General features: G+C 46.1%; 1 protein-coding gene and 1 long non-coding RNA gene across 4 annotated transcripts; both read left to right on the top strand.

Annotated features, from left to right (window-relative positions):
• The first annotated feature begins 3,309 nt into the window (after nt 1-3,309).
• Nucleotides 3,310-4,327, top strand: LOC123048902 (uncharacterized). The gene is made up of 2 exons (XM_044471920.1): nt 3,310-3,646; nt 3,818-4,327. Exons 1-2 carry the CDS (start codon nt 3,404-3,406, stop codon nt 4,325-4,327), a joined length of 753 nt encoding a protein of 250 aa, XP_044327855.1. The 5' UTR covers nt 3,310-3,403.
• Nucleotides 4,328-5,517: 1,190 nt separating this feature from the next.
• LOC123048903 (uncharacterized) lies at nt 5,518-9,238 on the top strand. Of its 3 annotated transcripts, none has more exons than XR_006423399.1 (7): nt 5,518-6,123; nt 6,304-6,424; nt 6,524-6,638; nt 7,313-7,392; nt 7,854-7,944; nt 8,080-8,254; nt 8,765-9,238. It is a non-coding gene; the product is annotated as an uncharacterized lncRNA (long non-coding RNA). The 3 variants fall into 3 exon arrangements; XR_006423398.1 differs by having other exon boundaries at nt 7,313-7,373; XR_006423400.1 differs by having other exon boundaries at nt 6,310-6,424; nt 7,313-7,373.
• Nucleotides 9,239-16,540: the final 7,302 nt, after the last annotated feature.

Raw genomic sequence — 16,540 nt, forward strand, 5'->3', positions numbered from 1 at the left:
TGGGAGGGGTTACAATGGTGTATTGAATTGCTACCGAGACTTCTCCTATCTGAGGATAGATGATGAATGAGAACCCTAGACCTCCCTTTATATAGACAGGAGAGGTCTAGGGTTTACATGGCAGATGCGATCTGGGTGCTGCCTCCCACTAGTCTTGAACGTCAAGAAGGCCGTCTTGCTTCCTAGGGTTCGCATTGTGTCCTGGGCCTATTGGGCCCCCTTGTGGTTGACGAGGCCGGGCTCCTGGGCGTTAGGGACCTTCGGTATAAGACTCCGCTAGTTTTTATTACGGTAGGTGACGGTTACATGCCAGCCCAAGTTTGAGCACATGCATTCACAAGATTTCCTCCTGTCAGCTGGAAGTGGGGGACGAGCACTCTAAGTCTTGAACCTTCCTGTCGGGCTGTCATATTTATGAGGCAAGTGCCACATCAGAGTTATGTGTTGGGTATTTAAATATCACACCACCTTTTCATACATATATTTGGTTCACATTCAGGTGGAGTTGGTTTCTGGCCCTCCCTCATGCGCTTTTTGATGATGTGGCCATCCGCGGGGCCCATGCAATCTAGGGCGTTGACCGACAACGAGAGGGGGTAGACTATGGTGATATTCCTCATGGTTTGTGTTATGGTAGATCATGGTGACATGCCAGACGGTCGGCGTGCCGCTTGGACAGTAGAGTACATCTCATACGAGCAAGTAAGCATTGCATCGATACATATAACAATAGTCTTACAATGAAAAAATAGTTCATTATACGATGGGAATCCACAAGCTGGACCATCAAGTTAAGATTCTAATATCATACTATAATAATAAAGTAGATTGACTATTTAAATTAGAAGGAAGTCACAGAGATCAAGGCGCCCGACCGTGACAAAAATCCATCCATCCCCCCTTTGCTCCGGTTTCTTCGATCTCTCACCTTCGCCGTCGTCCAACACAGTACCCCCTTGGCCAAGAGAAGTCGGCTATGTGAACACAATTGCTGCATCTCCTCATGCATGGTCCAAGAGACCACCGCCAGTGCCAATTTCTCGTTACTGATGAACTCCATCCTGGACTCGTGCTCCTTGGCACGACGAATCCGAGCCAAGCATGATGCGAGCGGGATCTACCCTTGCTCGTCCTCCCACGTCCTTTTGTGTTGGAGTTCAACTATCTTCTCCGCCCTTGAGATTTGTTCTAGTGGGTTGTTGTCGTGCTCCAAGGGCCCCATCCTCTCTCTCAATCTCCTCTCGTCTCCCCCTCTCTCCCTTGGTTCCACCTTGAACTCGGCATGATTAGGAGTATCGTCGAAGCTGGAGGAGCGGTGTCACAGCGGTGTGTGTAGCCAACGTCGGTTGGCGGGAAACACAGATCGTTGGCGGCGCGACATATATGGAGGTGGGGAGGCCTATAGATAGAGCAAGTAAGTAATAGCCATATGTCAAACTATCTTCCTGAATTCCTCAAAAAGACTCATCTTCATTAATTAATTAGTTCGGTTATAATCACGAGCATTTCCATGTCGATTTCATCATCCACATATATGAACATGCTATAAATGATCTTGCATACATATAATCCATCACATCCATATCAAATGTCAATCTATCTATACTATATCGATCATCGTTCCAATATTTTGCACGTGCATATGCCATTGATCATATATCCATAAATATAAAAAATCAACTATATCAACCATCAATACTAAAATGAATATAACTATTATTAAAACAAACACACACACACACACACATGTATATATATAGAAAAAAGAGAAAAAAGAGAAGAAAAAACCCTATAGATATGGGATCGAGATCGACTGATGTTCGTGCTTAATTACCTCAGTATGTAGGTCGGCCGACGACGGGATGACGGCCACGAGCGGCGGCGGTGGCAGAAGGGACGAGGAGGAGCATTGGCGCGGTGGGAGGCGAAGAGGGCACCGTTGGCGGCGGCGTGCTCGATCTTGTGCGAAAGCGGCCACGATTTGGTGACCAAAGGGCCGGGCGCGTGGCGGCGACAACTTATAACCCAAATGTAAGCCGAGGGTAAATACACAGACGTCTTAAAACGGAGGTGAAGGTTTTCACTTTTAAAAACAGCAAACAGCCAAGAGCGGCAGGAGAGTACTCGGCTTATACCGACTACCGTCACGCTAGCCATTAAGCGCGCCGACGGCGGCTACGCGACAACAAATGTCATCAAGAGCACGTTGTAACCTGTGTACATTTTAATTTTATACTAAGAATTTTGTGTAAATCAAGATCTTTTTCTACGACCTCTCGGCTTACTGATACGTAATCCGAGTCCTCTTCTTTTTTTAACCGTGTGTGCTTCTATTGTTCGACTTACACTATTGTAAGCCGAGCACCCATGTTTTTGCTCTTGTTGAGGATATCGTTAACTGGTAACTACTCGGTTAGCTGGCGAGTAGGGGGTAATAGGATAATCAACATGTTAATCAATTAATCAGATGATTTATCAATTTATCGGCTACTCGGTGACCCTACGAGTAAGGATTAATTGGCAAGTAACTGGTTAATTGGACGAATTCTTGAATAGGAGTTTTTACACTCGGCTTACACATAGATACACAACAATGCGTGATTTTCCTGTTGTGGGTAGTCCAACCTGTATATTTGGAATAACATTCAATTCATATGTTGGAAAAAAGGGCAGAACTTTACTCCCACAATGTGCATGATAAATTCGGGTTTAATTGCTTATATATCTTTTTTTTGCGAATAAATTGCTTATATATCTTTGTAGATTTGTAATTTTTGCTTACCACTGAAGTATGCTTGCTATTTATTGATATTTTCTTAACGTGGTGATGAGACGATGTACATGTTTGAATACCGACCCAACCAACCCAAAACCACGACACCAACTTTAGAGAAAATTAAATGCGAAATTAATTTTGCAATATGTAGCTAGCTAAAGAACATATCTTGTTAATAGATATGCATGCATGGGTCTTTGAGAGAAATTTTCCATAGCTTATTCAGTATATGACTATACGTACCATTACAGAAATGTTTTTTCACCGTTTTTATCTGGATCGATTCTTAGCAATTTTGGGTTAATTATAGAGAAAATCTGTGGTGTTATGACGCATTAAATGAGTACAATTATCATATGAGCGTAGAGTAAAAGCTGTAAATGGACGCCAAAGTTAGAGATGAGCACAATGCATGTGGGCGGTGGGCCGGAAGGCTGCCCTCATCCTCGCCGATCCTCCCCTATAAATCCAAGCCTCCTCCCTTGCTTTCAACTCGCCAAAACCAGCGACTTCCCTTCCCTTTCGACCTTCTACTGGTATTACCCATCGTCCTCCCTTTCCACCTTCTGCTGGTATTACCCTCGTCCTCCCTTTCGACCTTCTGCTGGTTTTACCCATCGTCCGGCAATGGCCCGCAAGAAGGTGCCCCTCCGGTACATTGGCAACTCAACACAGCGCCGTACTTATGTGACGCGCCGCAACAACCTGGTGAAGAAGGCGGGCGAGTTGGGCATCCTGTGCAACACCAAGATCTGCATGCTGGTGTATGATGAGGGCGCCGCGGCGCCGGACGTTTACCCGTCCCACACGGAGGCGGTGGCTATCCTGAATAGGTACAAGAACATGCCGGACATAGCACGGTTCAAGAAGGTGGTGACCCAGGAGGAGTTCCTCACCAAGCAAGTCGCCAAGCTCCAGCATGAGGCCGACAAGCTCCGGCGCGAGCGTGAGGACCGCGATACCAAGATCCTTCTGCACAAGGCCATGCTCGGCGGCAACCTGAATGCCGAGGAGGTCGCCAGGGTTGGTTGTAAGTTGCAGGAGATCCGCAAGAGCCTCGCCGAGCGCATCGCAAATACCAGCGGGCAGCCGCCGGTCTTCCAGCCCCAAGCGCCATACGTCACCGGCGGTGTCGACATGGGCCCTCCGTCGACGGACCAGGGGCCGCCGCAGCAGGAGGGCTGGCAGCCAGAGGTCTTCCAGCAGGCCCAGGCACCACAGGTCACGAGCAACGTCGACATGGGCTATCTGCCGACATATCAGGTGCCGCCTCAGCAGCAACAAGGCTGGCAGCCGCAGGTCTTTCGGCCCCAGGCGCCATACGTCACCGGCAACGTCGACATGGGGCCTCCGCAGATGTATCATGTGCCGCTGCAGCAGCACGGCTGGCAGCCACCAACCTTCCAGAGGTCCGAGGGGGACGGTGCCTTGCTCTACAATGCTAATAACGGTACTGGTGGCCACGACGGCGCCGGTACTAGCTCTAGCGCCGGCTTCCCCATGGATGATCTGATGCAGTTCTTCAACAATATGGGATCCGGGTTGCAGTGAGCGCGATCGTGAGGAGCATCTTCTTCGAGTAGAGGATCGATCCTCACATGCAATGCATGGTCATGCGTGTCGTCTCATTTTACTTAGTCTTTGCATGGTTAAGATGCAGGAATGGTCGTTAATAAGTTGAGACATTCAGTCTCGGTCGTGCTCTTTGAGCGAAGGCATTTTTATTCTAGTCGTTGAAATTGTTATACTGGATTTTTTTCTGTCATGATCTGTTTGTTTGATATCTGATGTTTATTTGATCATAAGTTCGTAACTCGTACTTTTTTTTTGCGGGCGAAAAAAGAGTACATGTTTCGTAACTCGTACTTTGCACCGCCTCTGTGTCTATATACATGTTTTGTCAGCAGGCATAGCTATGTGTATACTTACAGAACTGTGTGTATACAACACTACTAGCCTTGATAGTTACTTAGTTTTGCAGCTGCTGCTATCAATGAATAAAGAACCTAAGCGCTTTGATCTTGTGTTGGAAAATACTGCTAGCTAGGCCTTCCTTTTCTCATGACCAGAATTTTCCATTTTTTCGGTATGAACATTGTGAAGTTGTAAGTGTGTCCTGGAACAAGTTGAATGTGCTGGTTCATCATTGCCTGGATAACTTGTTGAAGCCATGTGTCCCATTGAGTTTGATTTTTTTCCTTCTCTCATCTTGAGGACAAATGCCAATCACCATGTTGTTAACCTTCTTGCGCTCATAATACAATGTTGAATGAACAACACATAAGTGCTTATTACATAATACATTTTCTATTGAATAATTCACACATGTGTCTACAATCCATAGGATGCGGCATGTATCCATCCAGAAACAAGCATAGCAGTGCACACCGAGGCTTCTCCCCGCTCAGGATTTCTGGCCGTCGGATCCTTCCTTTGATGCATTGTGGACCATAAGATCTCGCCTTCGGATGACTTTGGCCGTCGGATCAGGCCCGGATTACTGCTACAATGAATAGTAGCCTCCATTCGATTTTTCTTACTGACTTTTCTTACTCCAGAATTACTTTGCTGCCTCGCTGACGTGTGGGGTCACTTGCTGGTGGGCCACGCCGGTCAGCGACTGTGGCTATGAGTGTGGACTGTGCAGCACGTGGGCTCCATCAGCGGGCAAATATCCCGTGCCACCGCCGATAATACCAAGCCCCGTCGAGGGCAGTTTCGTCATTTTGACGTGTCCGGCGCCGGTTGGCTGGAGAGTGGATGGGGGAGTGCGGGGTCGTCGCTCCTCCCCCGCTCGCGCCGCACCCTCTCCTCTTCCTCCCGCCTCGCCTCTCTCCCTCCCTCCAAACCCTAGAGCCGCCCGCGCCTCCCTGCTCCGCCGCCGTCATCTCCTTCGCCCGGCCGGCCGCCGCTGCACCGCACGCCCGTGCGTAGGGGCGAGAAGGAGAACCACCGCCCGCCCCCGGAGCGCGAGGAGGACGGCGCTAACGCCGAGATCGCGCACATCGAGCCCGAGATCCTGCGCCTCTCCTTCAATTTCCTCCACCTCCGCGTCTTCCGGGGCCACGACGCGCAGCCGAGCGGGACGGGGCCGCGGGCGAGGGGGGAGGCCTCGCCCCCCTTGATCTGGACGGGGCCGCGGCCTGCCTACACCACCGCCAGCCCGCCGCCGCGACGCGCCTTGCAGGCCGACGCCTCCGCTGCCCCGCCACCGGTACAGGAGCCCAGCAGCTCCTCCCTCCCTGGAGGAGCTGCTCCCGCCCAACAGCGCCTTCCTCCCTGGAGCAGCCGCTCCCGCCTAGCAACGCCGCGGCCCGAAGTTGCGCCGGCGACCCGTCCAGAGGCAGGTAGCGACCACTCCTCCCTCCTTCCTCTCCCTCCCTCTCTTTCCTCACCCTCTCCCTCCTCCCTCTTGCATCCTCTGTTTGTTCAAGTTTTTTTCCTGATTACTTGTTGTGGACTTGATATTGTGAGAATATAATGATGATTATTTCTTGATGAGTCTTGCCGCATGATTTCCATTGAAGTCGCAGATGATTGATCAACAGACCTACCTATGAAGGTAGAGTGGAAGAACTGGAAATAAAGATGCAGGGAAAGGACAATGATGCTGCAACATCACTTGTTTCATGGCATAAAGAGACAGAGGTAATGCTTTTAAATGCCCAACGTCGTTAAAGACCATTAGGCATCCATGGAAAACCTTTCTCTGTATCTTTTAACAAGTAGTTCCTTTGTATGATGCAGCTGGTTCAAGGGTAGAGCCATAGATTTAGCCTCTAAAAATAGGCTCTGAACAAATTTAACCACGATATGCACGCAAGGGCAGTGATGTCTTTTACTACTTGAGAGGCCCAACAAGGTATTTTTACTTTTCTGCTACCAAAGGAAACAATGAAAAAAATATGCTGCTCCAGTGCGCCCTGTAGTTTGTTCCTGTAAAATTTTACAAATATGATGAAGAATAAGATGCATCATTTGCAGTACCTGGCTACCAAGAAGGAGCGACACTGTTATCAATCTTTTCTCTATGAGCTATATAGTATATGCTGTCTTTTGACTATGCGCTTCTCTTAGTACTGCCTGAATAATCTGTATCTGTGCCCTGTGTTATATGAGCTTATGATAGACACACTGTTTGAAAGCACGACCAGCAGCCAAGGACATCTCACGCCACGCTCTATCTCATCTTAGTCCTCACTAATTCACAAACGGGATGAAGAGGACACACTAGCTGTCAGGCGGGTTTAGCGCTACTTCCACCATCATGCCATCCTCCATTACTGGGGACCGCGATGTGGGATGTTCGTTGACGGGGAGAGACTCGCCAGTTGTTTCTGCGTAGCCGTCGATGGCATCCATTTGCCTTTTGTCTCCGAGGGCGAACTCCGGGGTCTATTGTTCACACCCAACACGAGGATGCGGTACTAGAAGCAGAGAATAACAAGTTAAACAATAACAGACCATGCTTCTGAAACTTTCAATGAAATATACTGTACCAGTTTAAACTCATATTGTTTTGTGAATCATTTCCAGCCACTAGATGCTACCAGCACTTCACAAGGACACAAAATACCAACAGTGGAAGACACCTAAGGTAAAAATTCAAAGGAAAGGTGAGTACAGCTATACAGAATGTTGACGTAATGATATTGTACCATGCAACATTGTGAATGAGTTATTTCGCAAAGAAGATAGAGCTGATTCTGTCAAAAAAATGAAGATAGAGCTGATCTTGGAGAAGAGTAGGATATACTGTGATAAATGAAGACCAAGTTGCGGTTGCTTCATGGATGTATCGACCCTTTAGTGCTCTTTCTTTCTAAACAGCATATGTTTGCTTATATAATCTTTTGAACCACTGCCTTCTGGGCTGTAATAATAGCGTACTGCTTAGATTGTGGTTTGGTATGTCATTACAAGCTTAAAATTATCTGCTATCTAATTTTTATGTAGTTCTTGCGTAATATTTGTTTCTGCTTTCATCTTAGTATGTCATTACAATCTAATTGTTCGTTCTCACCTGGCTTAATTAGCTGAAAACTGATGTTCTGACGGTGCCATTTTCTATTTGCAGTACTATTGCCGAGCCACCTTACCATCACAAGTATTTGCCTGAGCTCTGGTGATTACTCCCAAGGATTAGTCCAACAAATACCATTACTGAGGTATCACTATGTGCCTGGCTGGCTATTCATGTGCAGTACTGCAATGTGTGGCCTTCTCTGTTCTGTGAAATGCCAGTACTTGCGCTGTGACCCTTCATGTAATGTCTGTTAACTTCCAAAGTGTCGCGTAACTAGGAGAACAGCAGCCTCGGCGCGGTGATCAAGTCGCTCCTTAGCGCGGATAAGTAGTGCCACCTGGCCAGCGGCAGAAAGTCCGCCGATCGTCGGGATCTGCTTCATGGACGGCGCCTGGAAGAAGCTCAATGACCAGACCATCGTCCTCTCCAAGAGGAGGGGTCGGCTCAAGCAGGTACAGCTAGCTCACCACAGCTCGCTCCTCCTCCTCCCCGTTTCTTCTTCGATGACTGTCTATATAAACACAAAATTTACTTCATGTGGTGTGCCCATATAGTGTGGATGCCTAATTGATATCGTCAGAAGTTCATTATCACTGACATGCTATTTATGTATTTTCACAAAATACTCTCTTGGTTAACCGCGAATAACATTAGCTGCCAACTGCTAGCGCTAGGTTGTGGGTAGAGTAGATGATTCGGTTATCTGAGCAGCTGCTGAAATGTCGAACCATGTGTTTTTATCACCTGAACTTCCGCGAGCCATAGTTTCTCGCAGCCCATTTGTTCTGTGCATTCCTCCAATATATGTGATGTGCAACTTCTGTAATAATTCTTTGAAGAGGAATGCTTGCTTTGGTTAAGACTGACGTATGAGGTCCCCTGAGTTGTACTTACACGCATTATTTTTGTGGTAGAATTACACATCACTTTTGTGATAACATTCATTTTTACTGATTTTGTAGTCAGACTTTGGCGAGCTGTGAAGATTTTGCTTTTAGTCACAGAGATAGGCTTCAAATGTTATCTACCTTGGTAAGGTGATTCGTTGTCTTCAGCTGGTATGTTTGAGCCTGTGCCAGGTTCAGTTAGCGATAATAACACCAACGGCTAATTGTGATATTATTTATAGAGTTTTCATATTTATCATTAGGATGATGAAGCCTGTCAAGTATTATCCAATACTAATTAGCTTTGCCTCAGAACTTGGAAAGAGAAAGTAGAGTTATCAATAATGATCAGCTATAAGGTACCATTGATATCGATGTTTCTAGAACATCGTTTCTTTTGGTATCCTGGGCCACAAGTACACTTTTCTTTTGGTATATATTTGATCTGCATGCCCTATATTAAACTCGGTTATCCTGGGCAGCAACTGTACCTTGCGCTTGATATATCTTTGTATTGTTTGTGATATATACTGAACACATTTATCCTCAGCGGTTACTCTAATTTCCTTTGGATGTTCTAAACGCTTTGTTATATTGAAGTTTTAGACGACGAGTCACTGTGCCGAGCCAGGCAACGCGCGCCAAGGCGCGCTTCCGATCTAGTATATATTGATAGCGAGCAATCAGCCTATGGTTTGCACAACTTCGGTTACAAGGAAGGTCTAAACACGGAACTTTATCCACAACCAGCGGATTAAATCACAACATACCAAACATAACCTTCCTATCTCTAACAGACCTCCTCAATGACAAATTTTCCTTATTTTACATTGTTCCCAAAGTATTTGAAAAATCCAACTTGAAGAGCTAGATTTGGTAACAACCATTAGCCAGCTGACCTAGGATGGTTTGAATACAATTTATAGCTTCAGTTGAGCTACCCTTTCTTATACGAAGTGAAAACCTATCTCAATCTTTTTTTCCTCGCACGAAAGACAAGGTTGGTTGAATGATATATTGCTCCAAAGTTGTCGCACCATAAACAAGGAACTCTTTCTTACGGCACACCAAGCTCTTTGAGCTAATATTGCACCCATACAGAGGGAGTAGTGGTTTTTTCCTGCTCACATGCCGAACCAATTGTGTGGGTGTGGAACACAAACGGAATATTTGCCCCAACATACTACAAAGAACTTTGGTAGCCCCCAATATAATCATTAAACCAACATACTATAAAGGACTTTAGATAGCCCCCAATATCTTGTTTAGTTTGCTGTGGGCAGTAGGTTCACCAAGTTTTCGCCTTTGTTAATATGGGCCCTCCGATATAATTTTCTACCATGTAGAAAGACGGCAAACATCAGAGACCCCCTAGGAGGCTACACAAGGCACTGTCAACGTACATAATTTACCTGAGCTATCCTAAAAAAGTGTACACCCAACGGCTAATAAGGGGACCTAGTAGGTTTAACAGACTGGTACCACTCATCTACATCCAGATCCCAGCGATATTGAAATATATACGACATTTGATTCCATGTAATTAGAAGTTCACACACACATGATAGATCTCCGTCATATCTATAATTTTTTTATTGTTTCATGCCAATATTCCACAATTTTCACATACTTTTGGCAACAATTTATATGATTTATTGGACTAACATATTGATCCAGTGCCCATTGCCAGTTCCTGTTTGTTGCATGTTTTATGTTTCGCGGAATACCCATATCAAACGAAGTCCAAGCACGATAAAAATTCACGAAGAATTATTTTGGAATATATGTGATTTTGGAAAGCGGAATCAACGGGAGACGATACCCGTGGGGCCCACAAGCTCAAGAGGCGCGCCCCCTACCCAGCGCACGGCTGGCAAGCTTGTGGGGCCCCTGTAAGGCGGTTGGTGCCCTTCTTTCACCGCAAGAAAGATAATATATGACATAAAAGCGTCTCAAAATTTCAGCCCAATCGGAGTTACGGATCTCTGGGAATTTTAGAACTGGTGAAAGCCCAGAAAACAGAATGCAGAAACAGAAGGAAACAGAGAGAGATCCAATCTCGGAGGGGCTCCCGCGCCTCCGCCGCCGTGGAGGCCATGGACCAGAGCCATCTAGGGGAGAGGCCAAAGAAGAAGAAGAAGCAGGAGGGGGATCTCTCCCCTCTCTCCCGGTGGCGCTGCAACGCCTCCGGGGCCATCATCGTGACGGCGATCTACACCAACAACTTCGCCACCGTCATCACCAACTTTCTCCCCCTCTATACAGCGGTGTAACACCTCTTCTCCCCGTTGTAATTGTTGACAAACGAACACGTCACGTGTACCCTCGACGCCGGGGGTGATGCACCGCAGCTTACGTCGAAGGAGACCCGACCGACAGCGCGTTACGCAAGACAGTCGACAGGCGCTTTTGCAGACCCGAAAACCCCACACCCCCGGGAGGGACCCCGTCAGGGAGTGCGGCGGCTATGGGCTGCCCTAGGTCGATTCGCTCGCCCCTAGAGCCTCAAGATTCGCAGCTCTCAAACACGAATAACAGCGAAGAACGAGAGAGAAAAACGGTGGAGAGATAAAACGTAGAGTGAAAAAGTAGTATATTGATTTGTTCGGTTGTGTGTTGTTCAATCGGCCGTCACCCCCAACATATATAAGAGGCGGCTGGACTTCCCGTACAAGTAAATGATTCATTTAGGCTTTCCTTACAAGAAAATTACATCAATTCACGTCCTACAACTTTAATTCCAATCCAACTCGGATTAGCCCGAATCTGGCCCAAACTTCTGCCTTGTTCCTTGCACAGGCCGCAGAATTTGCATATGGCCTCCGATTGAGAAGATCAAAATACCAAATTGGTGCGCCTCGACGAGACGAACAACCCTCCTGTTGATCATTTTTCCAAATAAGGTCATCTTCAATACTTTACGAGGTCATCTTTAACTTCCAGTCGGATTTGGTCATGCAGTTTTCTTGGATGTCCGAGTCTTGCAGCAACTCTGCAGGCTGTATACTATCTCAGATGATGATGACTCCAAAAGCAAAGTTGACCGTTTCGACGATACGCACAACTTCTATGTAGAACACTTTTCTACCCCGGCAAGGTTTTACCCCGGCAAGGTTTTCACCCCGGCAAGCTTCTACCCCGGCAAGGTTTCCACCTTGGCAAGGTTTTCATTCAGCCGGCAAAGGCCAAATAACTCACGCGACCCATCAGACACCACCTAGGTGGGTGTCTGGTCCCTCGCGTCACTTTTTCACTCAGGACCGGCCCGCGAAGTGTTGCCTCTAACTTTTGCATACGAACTCGGATTGGGACAATTTTTACATCAAAATCGATCGTTTCGACGAGACGAAGACAATTCTTGTAGATCATTTTTCCACATGAGGCCATCTTGGGGGCGTAATCAGCCAAATATTGTTCTGAATACAAAATCTCAGTACTTTGAACACAACTTCGGCCTTAGAGATAAAATCGGATGGCTATGGCCCAAATATCAAAGTTTCTCCTTTTGAAGATACAAAACTTTCTCACTTTGAACACTTTTTATTTGAGGCCATTTTAATTGTGTTTTTGACCATGCCAAAATCTGGCGTCAACACATGCCCCCCTGTTTTTCGGCAAAGTTTGTGTGCTGAAAAATAACTTGCACATAGCTTGTTCTAAGGACGATGTCAACACTCCATCGGCCATCTTTTTTCAGGACGATAATCAGGTATCGGCCATGTTTGTGCTAAGGGAGATAATCATATATCGGTCATTGCCTACTTAGGCTTCTTGGGCGATAATCATATATCGGCCATGTTTGTGCTAAGGGCGATAATCATATATCGGCCATTGCCTACTTAGGCTTCTTGCCACACTCGGGTGGTATTTCTTCAAGTACTTGCCATTGAGAGCCCGAGGTAACAGTGCCCCTTGTACGGATTCCACCAAATAAGAGTTTCCGGAAACTATTCTTGTAATCCTAAAAGGACCTTCCCAACTTGGAGACCACTTCCCGAATTTTCTGTCTCCAATCGGCAGAATTACTTTCCAGACGAGATCGCCAACTTGAAAATTCTTCAACTTAACTTTCTTATTGTAAGCTCTTGCTACCCTCAACTTGTCCCTCTCTATGGCCTTCAAAGCAGCCAAACGTTTATCGGCAACCTCATCAATATTGTCCATCATCAAGTTATAAAAGTCTACTGCCAATAAATCATTTTGTTTGGCTATTCTCAAAGCATTCAAATTTACTTCCACCGGTAAAACAGCCTCTTGACCATATACTAGCTCATATAGAGTCACCTTCGTAGCACCATGCCTTGAAATCCTATGTGCCCACAAAGCTTCAGACAACAACTCGCGCCATCTCCTTTGGATTATCCTCAATCTTCTTCTTGATGAGCTTGATTAAAATTTTATTGCTAGACTCAGCTTGTCCATTAGCTTGGGCATAATATGGAGAGGAATTGAGCAACTTTATGTAATAAGATTCGGCAAATTCTCTAACTTGGTGTGACATGAAAGATGAGCCTTGATCCGTAGTCAACGTTTGAGGAATGCCGAATCTATAAATAATGAGCTCGGTTATGAATTTAATTACCTCCGTATGTGTCATGTTCTTGAGAGGTACTGCTTCAGACCATTTAGTGAAATAATCGGTTGCCACCAATATGAACCGATGCCCCTTTGCGGAAGACGGATGAATTTGTCCAATAAAGTCTAAACCCCATCCTCTGAAAGGCCACGGCTTGATAATGGGATGTAACATAGCAGCAGAGCCAACTGAATATCACCAAATTTTTGACAAGCTTCGCATCCTTTGTAATATCTGAAGCAATCATTAATCATAGTCGGCCAATAAAACCCAGCACATCGTAGCAACCATTTCATCTTGGGAGCCGACTGATGAGTGCCGCAAATACGTTCATGAACCTCCCCCATAGCAACTCTTGCTTGGTCCTTGTCCAAGCACTTTAAAAGAACATCATCAACCGTTCGGCGAAAAACACCACCATCTCTCATTGTGTATTTGAAAGCCATACGCCGAACAACTATGTCCACCCTTCTACTAGGATCACACAAATAATCAATGATGGGTTTCCTCCAGTCTTGATTTTCTCTTGCATTGAATATTTCACCAGTGGCCGAAACGGCGAGCTCCGGTTCGGCCTCCCCTATGCTGGTTAGGAACTGTCGTTCGATTTCATTCCAACAGCTGTCGTGCTTTATTCAATTTTGTGTATTCTCCTTGCGACAACATCGAAAACCAGCGCCGTACCGATCGCTTGCAATATGAAAAGCGCTGAGGTAGAACACATGGGCCCCCAAACATGCAGGGTGGGCCTGCGGCCCAAAGTCCAGAACCGTGAGCCTGTCTGAGTATTATATTCTCAGTTGAACCCCCATAATGCCCGTGTGTTGCAAGTAACATCAAGATGCATTTGTATGAGTATTTTATCTTGTGAGAGAAAAGGATGAACGAGGCAAGGCCTTATTTGCAAATGTGGAGAGGTGTGTGGGTACCTTTTTGCAAAACTGCCATAGTTTTCTTCCTATCCGTCAGATATAAATCGGGCGGCCTATATTGCAGGATGGCAGGCACACCAGCATCACTGACTCGTCTATACTGTGTTAAAAACAACTCTGTTTTTTTATAATTATATATGTTATATATATATATTCCCCTTGATTTTTCTTATGTATAAAGTTGTGATATAAAAGATTTGTATATTCTTTACAGAGGGAGTATCTCTCTGTCAAAAATATATTTTTGTGTAACTAGTTACTCCTGTCTTTCCACTTCCTTTCACTGATATGTGGGCATCCGGCAACGGGGTCCACGTGCCATATGCACAAATTAGAGTGCACAACTGCACGGTAGACACACCCCGGTCGTAGCGCCGCAGTAATGCCCAATGAGCCGTCAAATCACAACCCCCCCTTTCCAGCTTTAGCAGTAAGCTGGACGGACGAAGCGGAGATATTTCACTGGGCCGGAATCCCCTTCTCCCTCGTCTGCTTGTTCAGAGAAAACCTCCTCTCCGCGATTGCATAGGGTTTTCTCATGGAGAACCAGGTACGAATTCTTCATCCATCCCCGATGAATCCAAGTCCCTTGGTCGCGGGTAATCCTAGGATGGCAGTCGCCGCCGTTGATGCATTTTTCTTCCTACTGAATCTAGTGTGTTTCATTTACAGTGCCCAAAGTGCGAGGACCCTACAGGTTTCTGCGTCTCGGCGAGACGCCACACTTGTTCCTTCTCATCCTAACACAGGATTTTAAAACGCGCACAGTATGTTCCTAGAATCCTCTTTTCTATCTGGGAGGGTGGGGTTTTTTGAACATGCTGTCGACTAATTTGGAAATTTGGATTGCTATATTTGGATAAAAGATACTACCAGTACGATGATCAACACTGACGTGAAGGAGGAAGTTATTTCTAGATTTGGATAGGAAATACATTGTGTTCTCATATTATTTTTCCTGTAGTGCATTATTTGCTCTGCCAGAACACATGTACTCAAGATGCTCGGCCTTTCCATAACTGAATACACCAGTTTAATGGTCACAGTGAAGACAAGCCATGGATATAAGTTCCGAGTTGGGTTCATGAACCAAGAAGATCGCTGCTTTTTTTATGGCCGAACTTGGATGAACTTTCTCAAGTGTTACGGACTGAAAGTTGGCGCACGAATGTTGATGGAAATAGTAGAACCTGGTCTCATCTTCACTGCAATCTTCCACCCCGACGTCGTTCCAATTGTTCATCCATGTTAGTTTTGTATCTGGTTCTTGCTTGTTGCCTCGATTACTTCTTAATCCACCTATTCTGTCTAACTAATCATAATTTAACTTTAGAAATAGCAACGAATCTCTCACGAAGATGCTACTTCTAACTAATATTTTCTTATAATTGGTGGCACGTGTAGGTTTTTTCAGAGTTAAGCAGGCTGCTCGTTTGTTATTCTGTAAAAACTCGGCTGTTACTGATGGCACTGAAGTTGGCTGGGACGACATCCACAAGTTCCTACACTTTATTGATCGTCTTGAGGTCCTTGTGGGGCGTTTCAATGGTGGAAGGCCACGTGGGATAAGTGTGCCACTACTTCACTCGTTGAACAGGTCCAATTGTGTCGAGAAACTTATGGTACGAGTTGTTTTCTGTTATATATATGTTGTTCATAAACTATTGCTTATACACAGTTTTACAGCTGTGATCTTCTTGAAACAGAAACTGCCCAGTTCTATTGTTCCTATACATATGCCTGACCATGGTCGGGTCAGACTTGCGCTTGGTCACAACATGATGTTTATGTCGACCTACTCCATTTCCCTTGGAGGTGAAAAGATACTTATTCATGGGTGGTCTCAAATAATGAAGGCCCGTCCATCTTGGAGAATAGGACAGAAGATTATGTTCCTGCTTTTAAAGCGAATATCCTGTTTATTGACCACATTGCGAGACGAAGCCGCTTTCAGAAGGTTGTAAATGCGCGGGGTGGCGCCTGGGCCTTGTCCCGGGGCTTGGCGGCCTCACCCTAGGTTAACTATAGACAAAGTAGCACTGTTCAAGGCGTGCTTATTACGGTTGAACCTGTATAAGTACTCATACTGCTTTCAGCTATGGTTGTTAAGTGCCCCTGCTGGTTTTAGTTAAGGTTGTTAAGTACTCCTACTACTTTTACAGTTTGTCGTGTTTCTTCAGTCATTTCTTCCTCTAGCCGCCAAAACCAAATCAGCGCCGGCGGGGCCGCCTGCTTCCGCCTCCCACGGCTGGCTGCGCCTCAGTGCACGCATCGCCGCCCCACCGTCTCCTAAATCGTTAACGCCGACGTCCGAGGCCTCCTCGTCGTCCTCCGCGCGCTTTG

The sequence above is a fragment of the Triticum aestivum genome, chromosome 2D, assembly GCF_018294505.1.
Source record: "Triticum aestivum cultivar Chinese Spring chromosome 2D, IWGSC CS RefSeq v2.1, whole genome shotgun sequence".
NCBI classification, from domain to species: Eukaryota; Viridiplantae; Streptophyta; class Magnoliopsida; order Poales; family Poaceae; genus Triticum; species Triticum aestivum.

What these genes read in the sequence shown, in the direction of transcription:
- LOC123048902 (XM_044471920.1), top strand. Translation starts at nt 3,404, where the DNA reads ATGGCCCGCAAGAAGGTGCCCCTCCGGTACATTGGCAACTCAACACAG. An exon ending in ACATAGCACGGTTCAAGAAG is followed by an intron (nt 3,647 to 3,817) that starts GTGGTGACCCAG and finishes TGTAAGTTGCAG; the next exon opens with GAGATCCGCAAGAGCCTCGC.